This window comes from Bos taurus, chromosome 11 (assembly GCF_002263795.3).
Source record: "Bos taurus isolate L1 Dominette 01449 registration number 42190680 breed Hereford chromosome 11, ARS-UCD2.0, whole genome shotgun sequence".
NCBI lineage: Eukaryota > Metazoa > Chordata > Mammalia > Artiodactyla > Bovidae > Bos > Bos taurus.
In genome coordinates, this window is record NC_037338.1 from 1663678 (window position 1) to 1676986 (window position 13309).

General features: G+C 49.6%; 1 protein-coding gene across 1 annotated transcript in view; it reads right to left on the minus strand.

Annotated features, from left to right (window-relative positions):
* TPC3 (two pore channel 3) overlaps window positions 1-11181 on the minus strand; it is a 53491-nt gene extending 42310 nt beyond the window's left edge. Inside the window, 3 exon segments of the mRNA NM_001161651.1 lie at window positions 353-467; window positions 1471-1559; window positions 11071-11181. Coding sequence (NP_001155123.1) covers window positions 353-467; window positions 1471-1559; window positions 11071-11145 — 279 coding nt within the window. The 5' untranslated portion in view covers window positions 11146-11181.
* Window positions 11182-13309: the final 2128 nt, after the last annotated feature.

A 13309-nucleotide genomic window follows, 5' to 3' on the forward strand; every position in this document is an offset into this window, starting at 1 on the left:
ACGACAGAGGATGAGATGGCTGGATGGCATCACCAACTCGATGGACGTGAGTCTGAGTGAACTCCGGGAGTTGGTGATGGACAGGGAGGCCTGGCGTGCTGCGATTCATGGGGTTGCAAAGAGTCCCACACAACTGAGCGACTGAACTGCACTGAACATATAGAAGACCCAAAACTGCCACTTTGTTTCCACTGTCTAGTGAGGAAAAGCATCAGCTCTGCAGAATTCTTCCAACCCCTCCCCCAGAAAGAAAAGGAAACCAAATTCATAGGTACTGAAAATCTGAGGGGAAGAATGCGACTGAATTCATCTGTGACAAAGTCTGATTAGTCGTTCTGTGCTGAGAGCTTACCAAGAAAGGGAGCGGGAACACGGCTGGTTCCTCAAAGAGGGCAAGCGCAAGGTTGACCCAAATGAAGAAGTAGGTGGCTGCCCGCATCGTCCAGTGGTTATAGAAGTGGTAAAGTCTGGAGCGGAGAAGAACAGAGGAAGTTACAAGCGAGAAGCAGAAGTTAAACGGCTACCCCGAGCCCCATTCGAAGAGGAGGAATAGGAGATAAACTACAAAGTCCAGGCTCTGACCACTCTCCTTTCAATCCTAAGGAGTGAGGGGTAGCGTTTGACTGAGTGCGCACTACAAAATGTTCACAACGAAAAAAGTCACCAGCTGTCAAAGTGCATTCTCTTAACAGTCTCAAGCTAGGATGAATACCCTCCTGGTGGGGTGTTGGGGACCCTGAAATGTCCTTTTGGAGGGCTGACACAGAGCAAGCCCTCAGTCAGAGTGACCTGTTATTAATATTACATGGCGCAGGGGCCTAACTGATTTATAATGTCTATCAGCCCATCTCGGCATGGTGGACCCAGAGAGATCCCGGGCACACGGTTCTCTTCTGTAGGGGGTATCCCCCAAACTGCCAGACGGCATCCAGGCATGAGGCATCCGCTGCTGCCTTTGGAGGTACTGACACCTCAGTCCTGGCGGTAAGATTTTTTTTTGTCTTATTCTGAGATGAATCTTTGGTTTTAGTTCGACCTTTAGGGAGTTAGGGAGAAAAAGCTGAATTGTCATGAAAAGAACCAACATATGAGTTCCATCAAAAGGCGATAGAAAGTAAAAGAACAAGTCTTCTTATCACGTGGGAAGCTCTAAGCGAGCGAGAAGGACGCCATGTTTCCCACGCGGATGTCTTCTCCCTGTTCCGGGTGTCACTCACTCGGTTATCTGACCTTGGCATGTGTGCTGAGCGCTTCCCGACCTGTGAGGACCGTGCTCTTAAAACGTGGAAGAACACCACCACTGGGGTTTGCCCGACGCTGCGCGCCATACCCCAAATATTGCTCCAAATATTAGTTGATACAGTGACTTTAGTTTGGGTTCAACTTCAAGAATATGAAGTGCTAAAGGACAGGCGAATCTAGGTTTAACACTGTTTCAGTGTTTCAGTGACAGTTGAACACCTGAATTACCTGATGGCCTGAGGGGATGTCTCAAACGGAACGTTTCTGTTGTACTGGGCATCCGAGACATAGGCAGCTGCCAGGAGAAGCTCCTGGTCCTCAGTGGGAGAAAGAAAGGGGAGAACAAGTCAGAGCCAGAAGGGACACTGGGCTTTTCTGTTTGTAAGTACTGGGCGCGAAAGGAAAGCCCTCTTCTCCTCTCCCCCACCCCCACGCTGCCCCCACCCACGCAGGGAGGAGCTAGCATTAATGCCCCACCCCCGCAGGGAGGAGCCAGCATTAATGCCCGCACCCCCCCACAGGGAGGAGCCAGTATTAATATCCCCACCCCCCATGCTGCGCCCACCCCCGCAGGGAGGAGCCAACATTAATACCCCCACAATCGCAGGGAGGAACCACCATTAATGCCCCCACCCCCACGCTGCGCCCACCTCCCACAGGGAGGAGCCAGCATTAATAACCCCACTCCCGCAGGGAGGAGCCAGCATTAACGCTGCCGCTTGGTCGCCTCCAGGTGCTTTCTGGGCAGTGAGAAGCCTGCTTAGCGTTCGGGAATTCAAATACAGGCTCTCAGAGGAGGAGATGAAAACCACCTGGGTAATACAGCAGATTCTTTACTGTCTGAGCCACCAGGGAAGCCGCATAGATCTATTAATAAATGTGCTTAAATGGTATATTTCTACGTTCATATTGGGCTTCCCAGGTGGCCCTAGTAATAAAGAACCCGCCTGCCAATGCAAGAGACCTAAGAGATGAAGGTTCAGTCCCTGGGTCAGGAAGATCCCCTGGAGGAGAGCATGGCAACCCACTCCAGTATTCTTGTCTGGAGACTCCCATGGACGGAGGAGTCTGGCGGCTGCGGAATATGGGTTCACAAAGAGTTGGACATGACAGCGTCTGAACACATTCATACACCAAGACTCAAACTATAGACTTTAAATATGTATGGTTTGGTGCATATTAATTATAGTTCAATGAAGTTGTTAAAAATTGCCCTCCCCCCTTCAACAACAATAACAACAAAAAACATTTGGATTAAAATTTGATGTGGAACAATAATCTCACAAGTGAATTAACTGCTATAAGAATATAACATCTACTGATTCACATGCATTCTCAGGGGTCTCAGGGGTCTTAAAGACAGGTCATTAAAGCCTAAGAAACATCATATAAATGTGTTAAACAATTACTACATATTTTCTTTTATGCAGTTAAAAAATATTTTAGTAGAAAACCTCGGAGAAGGCAATGGCAACCCACTCCAGTACTCTTGCCTGGAAAATCCCATCAATGGAGGAGCCTGGTAGGCTGTAGTCCATGGGGTCACGAAGAGTGGGACACTTACTGAGCGACTTCACTTTCACTTTTCACTTTCATGCATTGGAGAAGGAAATGGCAACCCACTCCAGTGTTCTTGCCTGGAGAATCCCAGGGACGGGGGAGCCTGGTGGGTTTCTGTCTATGGGGTCGCACAGAGTCGAATACGACTGAAGCAACTTAGCAGCAGCAGCAGCAGCAGAAAACCTAATATCAATTATTGTTCTGTGGAATATCTTGAACCTTCAGGAATACTAGAGTTCCCCACGACATGCTTAGACAGCTATAATATTTTAGTTATAAAATAGCTGGCATCAGCAAACGTTGGTTTTTAATGAACACATTAATTTTAAGAAAATTCCATTAAGCTCCTAAAAGATCACACTGGGACAGCAAAGAATTCTGATACCAAAGATTTTTTAAAGAAAATATTTAAAGTGAAATCTCTTAAAGACATTAAGAGATTTTTAAAGATGATGAGGGAGGGACTTCCCTGATGGACCAGTGGCTAAGACCATGTGCTCCCAATGCAGGAGACCAGGGTTGATCCCTGGTCAGGGAACTAGATTCTACATGTAGCAACTAAGAGTTTGCATGTCACAACTGAAGATCCTGCGTGCCACAACTCAGACCCATTGCAAATTAATTAATTAATTAATTTTTTTAAAAACGATGAGGGAACTCCCTGGTGGCCCAGTGTTAAGACTCTACACTTTCACTGTTCAGGTTAGTTCTCTAGTGATCACTGGTCAGGGAACTAAGATCCCACATGCCACACGACTCGGCCACACACACACATACAAGAAAATCTTTCCAGTCCCAGGGCAACCCTTTGTCCACAAATATAAACAGTTTGACAGCTACTAATTTGAGGGCAATCATCCATACAGCCTCCAGGTGGAGAATGGAAAAAAAAAAAACATTGTTGCTGTTAAGTCGCTCAGTCTGTCCAACACTCTGCAACCCCATGGACTGCAGCAGGCCAGGCTTCCCTGTCCTTCACCACCTCCTGGAGTTTGTGCAAACTCATGTCCGTTGAGTCGGTGATGCCATCCAACTATCTTGTCCTCTGACGTCCCCTTCTTCTCCTGCCCTCAATTCTTCCCAGCATCAGGGTCTTTTCTAATGAGTTGGCTCTTCATATCAGGTGGCCAAAGTAATTTCTCAGGCAATTGGGCCCTGGGCCTACCTCCCTCAGACCCTACCCAGACTCCCTGCAATGAATATGTAAGCATCGTGGCACCCCATCCAAATGACCCCTTGCCAGCCAGACTCATGCCTGTCATTTTTAAATATGCTTACACTTTCATAACAGCTAACTTACATTAATGTTCCAAAGTTTTCCCATTCTTAACGGCTATTCTGTTTCTGACACCTGTCTCTTCTTAGGATTCCATCTGCTCTGTCCTCTGGTTTTTCTTGTCTTCCTTCCCTCCATCCCATGTGTATATGACTTCTGCCCATTTGTGCTTGGGACGAAGTACTCTTAACAGGCAGAGTTACGGTACGTGAACATTCTCACCTGTATTAAGCCCATTTATATCCTCCTTGTAAAATGAATGACTTTTCATCCAACCCAAGAATGTGGCTTATGTTAGATATCCCATTCCAAAACTGCATATATTTTTCAAGTTTACATGGGAATCACTACCCAGGTGGCATTCATGGTAAAGAACCCACCTGCCAATGCAGGAGACATAAGAGATGTGGGTTCAACCCCTGGGTCAGGAAGATCTCCTGCAGGAGGGCATGGAAACCCACTTCAGTATTCCTGCCTGGAGAATCCCATGGACAGAGGAGCCTAGTGGACTAGAGTCCATAGGGTTGCAAAGAGTTGGAAACAATTGAGCCAACTTAGCACGTATGCGTGCCCATGTCTACTGTGAAAATGGCGAAGACTGGATATCAGGCATTCCTCCAGACAAGCTGAAAAGTGGCTTCATATCTCAAAACAGTAGCCCCAGTCTAGGGGAGACACCGCTGACTGCCTGGACAATAGATCTCACCTCCCAGGCACAATACAATCACCTTCAGAAAGTTTGCTTGTAAAGATCTTCCAGCCCAGACCAATTACATCGTTCTCTGGGAGGTGGGACCCAGCACTGAACTTTTAAAGCGGCCAGGGGATTCCAATGTGCAGTCAAGATCAAAACATCACTGGTCTAAATATGGCCATTTTACTACTGTTTCTCATAGGTTTTGTATTTTCATGGCACTTGGACAATAATTGACTTCTGATTTTTTTTTTCTTCCCTTTTCTCAAAGCCATGACATTTCCTTTCCACTCCCCAAGATTTAAAAACATGTGTAAGAGTTTTACATTTTCTCCTCCTACCCTCCCCACTTTGTAAGCCTCCGTTCTGAGGAAGGTGAATAATTTAAATCCCTCAGGGCAAGAGGGAGGAGGGTGTCCAGGAGGGAGGGGGAGATGGAGTCCAGAAATTCCAGTGGAATGAACAACTAGAAGCTCCAGATACCTTTAAGTTCAGAAACCCTGATAAAACCGAAGCTGTTGATAAACGTGCTTTGAGAAATGCCAAGCGATCTTCCTGGCAGTCTATTGGCTGAGACTTCACCTTCAAATGCAGGGGTTGCAGGTTTGATTCCTTCTTGGGGAGCTAGGATCCCACATGCCTCACAGCCAAAGAAAACAAAACATAGAAGCAGAAACAATATTGTAACAAGTTAAATGCTGTTGTTCAGTTGCTAAATCTAAGTCAGGAGTCTGACTCTTTTGTGACCCCAAGGACTGTAGTCCACCAGACTTCTCTGTCCATGGGATTTCCCAGGCAAGAATAATGGAGCAGGTTGCCATTTCCTTCTCCAGAGGATATTCCTGACAAGAGAGCAAACCCAGTCTCCTGCAATGGCAGGTGGGTGGTTTACCACTGAGCCACCAGGGAAGCCCCAACAAGTTCAATAAAGACTTTAAAAATGGTTCACATCAAAAAAAAAAAAAATTCAAAGAGAGAACAAAGCCAATATGTCTTATTTAGATATAGAAGAAAATTTATAAAACTTAAGGTAAAGAGAAGTTACCATAAATTTCAAGCAAAGTGCTTCTCCTTGTCTGTTTTCCCGTGTCATTAGAAACACTATCCCCTCTCTCTGTCTCTCTCTCTGCCTTCCTTCTCTCCTTCCATAGGGCACTCTGATGTCCAGAATACAGCAGATCATTGCTTCCCTATGCACCTCACTCAAACCTTCAGTCAACAACACTGCCTGGTGTGCCCACAGAATCAAACGTCAACTCCCTGGCTTAGCCCTTAGGGCCTCTCCCTTCTGCCTTGGCTCCCTCACTTTCCCTACAGGAATCCCCTTCTCTGGCCCAAACTGATGGACTGACTGTCCCACTCCCAGCTCCACACCCACGCCTGATCCCTTGCATGCCTAAAGCCAGGAATATCCTTTCCACCCTCCTCCATGGGGACCCATCTCAAATTTCACTTTCTCCTTGAGGACTGCCAACACCAGCAGCTTCCATTTCCATGTGGGAAGACAGCCAAGGGATGCTTTCGAAGTCTATGGTGAGTGTTCCATACAAAGAAATGGCTTCTGAGGCTAACCTAGGCACAGCAGCCTGGGCAGGAAAGGCGAGAATATCAGTGACCACTTGGTGTGGGTATAAACAAATCGTGTGCCTCCGTGCAGAAAGCAACAGCCTAAGGGCCAAGGGCAGCCTGAAGATATGTTTTGTTTGGCCTAGAGAGTGCTTTCTGGATGCTGGCTACTGATTCAAATTTTTTACAAAACCGGAGCCAACACAAAAATGTGAACTTCTGGTTTCTCTTCAAAGGATCATAACATCCAGCCATGTTGGGTTGTACTGCAATAAGTTTTTGCAACCCGCCCTGATACTCGGTCACCTGAAGGAACGCTTAGTATTTTCCCCAATTTTGTGGGTTAGCCAGGCAGTCCTTCTAGTCAGGACCAACTTGGCTGGTCTCTGTGGTCATCTGGGGCTAGATGGTCTGGAACCAGCTGCGCTCACACATCTCGGCTGTGTGCACCGCGCAGCAGGCTGGCCAGGGCCCTTTCCTACGTGGTCGCTGGGTCCCAGAAGCATCTGGAGAACACACACCAACGCTCAAGTAATTTTCATACCTCTGCTTGCGTCACATCTGCCAACCTCCCACTGGCCAGAGCAAGTTTCATGGCCAGTGGTCTCAAGGGTTGGAGAAACAGACTCCACCTCCTGATGTGAGGGGTTGCAAAGGCCCATTGCAGAGGGGGAATAGATCCAAGATGGAGTGTGTGGCCATTTCTGCAATTGATAGCCCACGTGGCACAACCAACTGGACGTGGGGAGCTGTGGTCCTCACTGTCCAGAGGACGTGCCCTCCGGGTCACAAGCCCCAGTCCCCTCCCCAGCTGGATTGTTCCCGTCCAGGTCACTCCTTTTATGTTGCTCCCTGGGCCCTGTGGACATTTCAGCTCGTGACCACACCTGATGTAGGGTTTCCCAGGGGGTGCAGTGGTAAAAAATCTGCCTGCCAGTTCAGGACCCAAGAAATGCACATTCAGTCCTTGGGTTGGGAAGTTCCCCTGGAGGAGGAAATGGCAACCCTCTCCAGTGTTCTTGCTTGGAGAATCCCATGGACAGAGGAGCCTGGCGGGCTGCAGCCCGTGGGGTCGTGCAGAACGAGACAGGACTGCAGACACATGCATGAGTTGATCTCTACCTGATTTAATGAACACCTTCCCAAGCCCTCCTGGTCACTGCCCTTTCCTCTTGCAAGGAACCTCTCTGAAAATTGCTATAAGGGAACACCAGTGAACCAAGAGCCCCCAGACAGGGTGAGCTAAGAGTTGGGATGAACAGGTTTAAGAAGAACATTAAAAAAAGAAGCACACGAAGTATCAAGAGGTAATCACACAGAGGCACAAGGAAACAGCCTAGGACTGTTCTCAGCCTTGGCTGCCCTTTCGATACTTAGTAGCTTTAAAATTACTGTTGCTGGGACTTCTCTGGTGGTCCACTGGTTAAGACTCCAGGCTTCCAATACACAGGGTGTGGGTTTGATCCCTGGTTGGGAAGATCCTGCATTCTGCAAGGTGCAGCCAAAATCAGGAGAAAAAATTACTATTGCCCAGGCCACACCCAGGTCAATTAAATCAGAATCTCAAGGTAGAGTTTAAACCCAGATAATTTCCTTTTTTAATTAATTAATTAATTTTTAATTGGAGGGTGATTGCTTTACAATATTGTGTTGGTTTCTGTCATCTATCTACACGAATCAGGCATAGGTATACATATATGTCCCCTACCCCTTGAACCTCCCTCCCATCTCCCACCAAACCGAGATACGTTTCTAAAAACTCCCCGGGTAATTCTACCCAACAGTAAGGCTGAGAATCACTAGCATCAGATTATTTCTATTTCAAAACTGAAAGTATTGGTCAAAGCACCAGAATGGCTTGCCATCTCAGTTCGGTCGCTCAGTCATGTCCGACTCTTTGTGACCCCGTGAATCGCAGCAAGCCAGGCCTCCCTGTCCATCACCAACTCCCGGATTTCACTCAAATTTATGTGTCATCGGTGATGCCATCCGGCCATCTCATCCTCTGTCGTCCCCTTCTCCTCCTGCCCCCAATCCCTCCCAGCATCAGGGTCTTTTCCAATGAGTCAAATCTTCGCATGAGGTGGCCAAAGTATTGGAGATTCAGCTTTAGCATCAGTCCTTCCAATGAACACCCAGGACTGATCTCCTTCAGAATGGACTGGTTGGATCTCCTTGCAGTCCAAGGGACTCTCAAGAGTCTTCTCCAACACCACAGTTCAAAAGCATCAATTCTTCAGCGCTCAGCTTTCTTCATAGTCCAACTCTCACATCCATACATGACCACTGGAAAAACCATAGCCTTGACTAGATGGACCTTTGTTGGCAAAGTAATGTCTCTGCTTTTGAATATGCTATCTAGGTTGGTCATAGATAACTTTCCTTCCAAGCGTCTTTTAATTTCATGGCTGCAATCACCATCTGCAGTGATTTTGGAGCCCCCCAAAAGAAAGTCTGACACTATTTCCACTGTTTCCCCATCTATTTCCCATGAAGTGATGGGACCAGATGCCATGATCTTCGTTTTCTGAATGTTGAGCTTTAAGCCAACTTTTTCACTCTCCTCTTTCACTTTCATCAAGAGGCTTTTTAGTTCCTCTTCACTTTCTGCCATAAGGGTGGTGTCATCTGCATATCTGAGGTTATTGATATTTCTCCCGGCAATCTTGATTCCAGCTTGTGCTTCTTCCAGCCCAGCGTTTCTCATGATGTACTCTGCATGTAAGTTAAATAAGCAGGGTGACGATATACAGCCTTGAAGTACTCCTTTTCCTATTTGGAACCAGTCTGTTGTTCCATGTCCAGTTCTAACTGTTGCTTCCTGACCTGTATATAGGTTTCTCAAGAGGCAGGTCAGGTGGTCTGGTATTACCATCTCTTGAAGAATTTTCCACAGTTTATCGTGATCCACACAGTCAAAGGCTTTGGCATAGTCAATAAAGCAGACATAGATGTTTTTCTGGAACTCTCTTGCTTTTTCAGTGATCCAGCAGATGTTGGCAATTTGATCTCTGGTTCCTCTGCCTTTTCTAAAATCAGCTTGAACATCTGGAAGTTCACAGTTCACATATTGCTGAAGCCTGGCTTGGCAGCCAAAAGCAACACCAGGCAGAAAAGGGTTCTAAAAAACTGCTTCAAAGGAGAGGACAGAAATGCATTTCAGGTGACTAGGCAGTTTCTTATTAAGTGACCCCAAACTAACTTTTAAAAAGGTTAACCAGGTCAGACTGGTACCTAGTGTCTGAGGTCTGAGCTGCAGTTTAATGACTTAGTCGATACTGTTATCTCAGAAACTAGGGTTCTGCTGACAGTGACCTGTTGGTACCAGGCTCTTCATCCGCTCTGCCTGCTCCAGGCTGACCCCTGCAGGCATGCATTAAGCTTATGTCTCACTCAGGACTCAGCCGGGACTCTGGGCTGTTTTCAGCCCTCCTGGCATTTCTAGAGGCCTGCAGTTACTTTTTTACATTCTTTAATTTTGACAACAGTCTCAAAAGATTTTCCCGTTGCAGAAGACTGGTGCTCACCGTCAGCGTCATCAGTTTGCGGAATGAGGGGAGCAAGACCTGGGTTGGGTCGGAGCCAGGGACCAAGAATCCTTTTCCTTCTCTTCCTTCTTGACCTGCTTTTCTCTGCTTAATCCTTTAAGGGACAGGGGACATGGTAGAATCTGCCTGTTGGAAGTTGCCAAGCCCCTTTGAGAGGCCAGTAGGCCAGGGAGCACTGGGGGAACAGGGCATTTAACCCCACCCAGAAGCCTGCCCCTTGGACCATCCTGAGCAGGCTGCAGGGGCCACATAGCTGAAGCGGGGAGGAAGGGGAAGACTTCTCCATACACTCAAGGAGACAAAGGACTAAAACGCCTATCACCTCCCACACACCTGCAGGAGTAAAGGACACGCCTCCGTGTGCCAAGCAAGGCGCCCTGGGCCTCACCGACACCGTCTTCTCGAGACGGGTGTGATTTATCACCGCCAGCCTTACAAAGTGGGAAACCAGAGACTTCCAGCGTCTTGTCATTCACATCTAAAATTTCCTGACTCAGAGCCGAGGCTCTTTCCATTGGCGCCCTGCCTGCCTCTCCACTGAGTTCTTGTTCAGGGAAAGGAAACAGCCCGAGAAGAACTCTTTCCAGTTCCCAGTCTTCCCAAGCTCAGGCGGTCTGGGTGAAAGCAGAGCTGAGCGACTGCGCAGCGCGTCTTCCCGGCCGCAGGGATCCGAAGAGCCAGGGCGACAGCAGCGCTCCCCGCCTCACATCCTCCAGCCTCCCAGGCTTTCCCCTTGCGGCGGGACCCTCGCTTGGCTTCCTGCCGACATGGAGCTCCGTGCTGCGGGCACGGGCCACCCAGACCCGGGGGCGCGCCACACGGAGACAGGATCCCCAACACGCAGCCGGAGCGCCGATCCCAGCTTGGCCCCGGCCTCCGGGTACGGGCTTGACAGCTCCAGTAACGACCCGAATGCGCGGGGCTGAGGCCAGGGGCACCGGCGCCTCTGCGCTCCAGCGGCGGTGCGCCTCCCGCACCCGAGCACCCAGAGGACCCAGAGGACCGAAGAAGCCCGGGGGCGGAGGGGCTCTGCAGCCGCATCTCCATCCCGGGGCCCTCGTTCCCAGCGGCTGGTACTGGCTGGGCTCGGGGTCGCTCTCCATCCAGGAGTCCCGAGGACCGCGGACGCGGGGCTGGAGGCGCTGCCGTCCGCGCGCAGCCACCAGCCCTCGGGGCACCCTTACCTCCAGGTCGGGCGGCTCCTCGGAGGACGACGGGCGCGAGTGATGGGTCCCCGCGGCTCGGCTGTTCCCGGGCATCGCGGCGGCGACGCGCGGGGCGGGGATGGGGCAGAACTGGGCCCCGGGCAGCGGACTCAGCCCTCGGGCTGCTGGAGGCACGGGCTTGGCGCGCTTCGCACGGCCCTTCGCGTGACTGCGGCGGAGCCCCAAGGGTGGAGGATTGGCGGCGGGCGCGGCGGGTCCCCGGCTCTGGCCCCTTCCCGCCCTGCCCCCGGAGTAGTGCTGGAGCCGGGGGCGGGGACGCGGTCTCGTCCGGGGCGGGGGCGGTGGGGGCGGGACGCTAGGGGCTGAGCGGATCCGAGGGGCAGTGCGGGGTTAGAGGCTAAGCTGGCGAAGGGTCCCAGCCGTGCGCCCTGGGCGTGTGACTGCGCTTAGCTTTCTGTATCAATAAAATAGGAACAAGACCTTCCTCCCAGGGTTGTTGCGAGAATTAAAGGAGTTACTGTATTCAGTTGCTGCCACTGGCAGCTGCCCGGTAAATTATGTTTCCTTCCGAGTGGAACCCGCTGGAGAGCTGGGTGTGGACCCAGAGAAGGGCCTCCTGGGGCAGATACCTCTGAGAAGGGGTGTGCTAACCTTCCTCCCTTCCCTGGTGCACCCCAGTGTCAGCCTGGCCAGGAACTTGGGGTTACCAGAGCCTCTGAATTTGGAAAGAAAGCAGATTAGATTTTCATGAGACTATTCCTGATTTTTTTTAATGTTGGGATGAATTTTAAAATAATAATAATAAATGTTTACATGGTTTTTTTTTTTTTTTTTTTTTTGCTTGTAGGGCAGGCAGTGCTGGGCTCCTGCACCAGTGAACTTCACTGAAAAGTGAAAGTGTTAGTTGCTCAGTCCTGTCTGACTCTTTGTGACCCCATGGACTGTAGCCTGCCAGGCTCCTCTGTCTATGGGGTTCTCCAAGAATACTGGAGTGGGTTGCCATTTCCTTCTCCAGGGGACTCTTCCCGGACCAGTGATCAAATCCCTCTCTCCTGCGTTGGCAGGTGGATTCTTTACCACTGAGCCACCAGGAAAGCCCAAGAAATTCACTAATACTTCTCAAAGGAGGAAGAAGCCTGGCAGGGCAGGGACTGACCCTGGTCACCTAGCAAGAGGCACAGTGTTCCTCTGGGCTCATCAGGACTACTCTGTGCTTGGTACTGATGGATGCCAAGGTCCAGGTAGGGTACTGTGGTGGGCAGAATTATCACCCACCCACCCCAAGATTCCAGATCCTAATGCCTAGGACTGCGAATCTGTCACTTTACTCCTCTAAAGCAGGAGTCCCCAACCTTCCAGATCTCATGCCTGATGATCTGAAATGGAGTTGATGTAATAATAATAGAAATGAAGTCGCAATAAATGTGTCCCCACACCATCCCACCACCCCATCTGTGGAAAAGTTGTCTTCCATGAAATTGGTCCTTGGTGCCAAAAAGTTTGAGGACAAATGCTCTAAAAAGACTTCACAGTACTGTTACTAATCAGTTGATCTTAAAACACAGATTGTCCTGGATTATCTAAAGTCACTCAGTGCAATCACAGGAGCCCTTAGAAACAGAGGAGGAACGCAGAACGAGAGGTGAGAGATGGTGGTCCTGGAAGGACTCGGTGTGCCTGATGGGAATGCTGCTGTCCTGAAGATGAAGGGGAGCTACAAGGAACCGAATCTGCCATCAACTTAAATGAGCCTGAATGGGAATTCTCCCCAGAATCTCCAGGAAAGAACACACCAACTTTGTTTCAGTGGCTTGAGACTCAGAGCGTAGAATCCAGCCATACCTTCCTGGACTTCTGACCACAGACCGCGCTAATACATCGATGTTCATTTAAGCCCCTGAGTTTGTGGCACTTGGTTACATGCAAGAGAAAATGAATATAGGACCCTAGACTGCTTTTCAATGCCAGAGTCAAATTCTTTCGGTGAGGCTGGCCTGCAGTGAGAAGGGCAGGTGGCCCCAGATCCTTAGTAGGCATGCTGGGCACTGCATTTGCCACCATCCACCTCTTCTGGTTTTCCCCCCCTCAATTCAAGCTTTACACCCTCTGGGAGGCCCTTCCTCAACTTCTCCCAGCAGTGGATCACTTCCTCTCTGTGGTCCCATGCTCTTCATGAAAACAGCCATGTGGTACCTCAGTTCTTCTATTTGTATATGTTGTCACACACCACCGGGCCACCAGCACCTGGTGGAGGAGG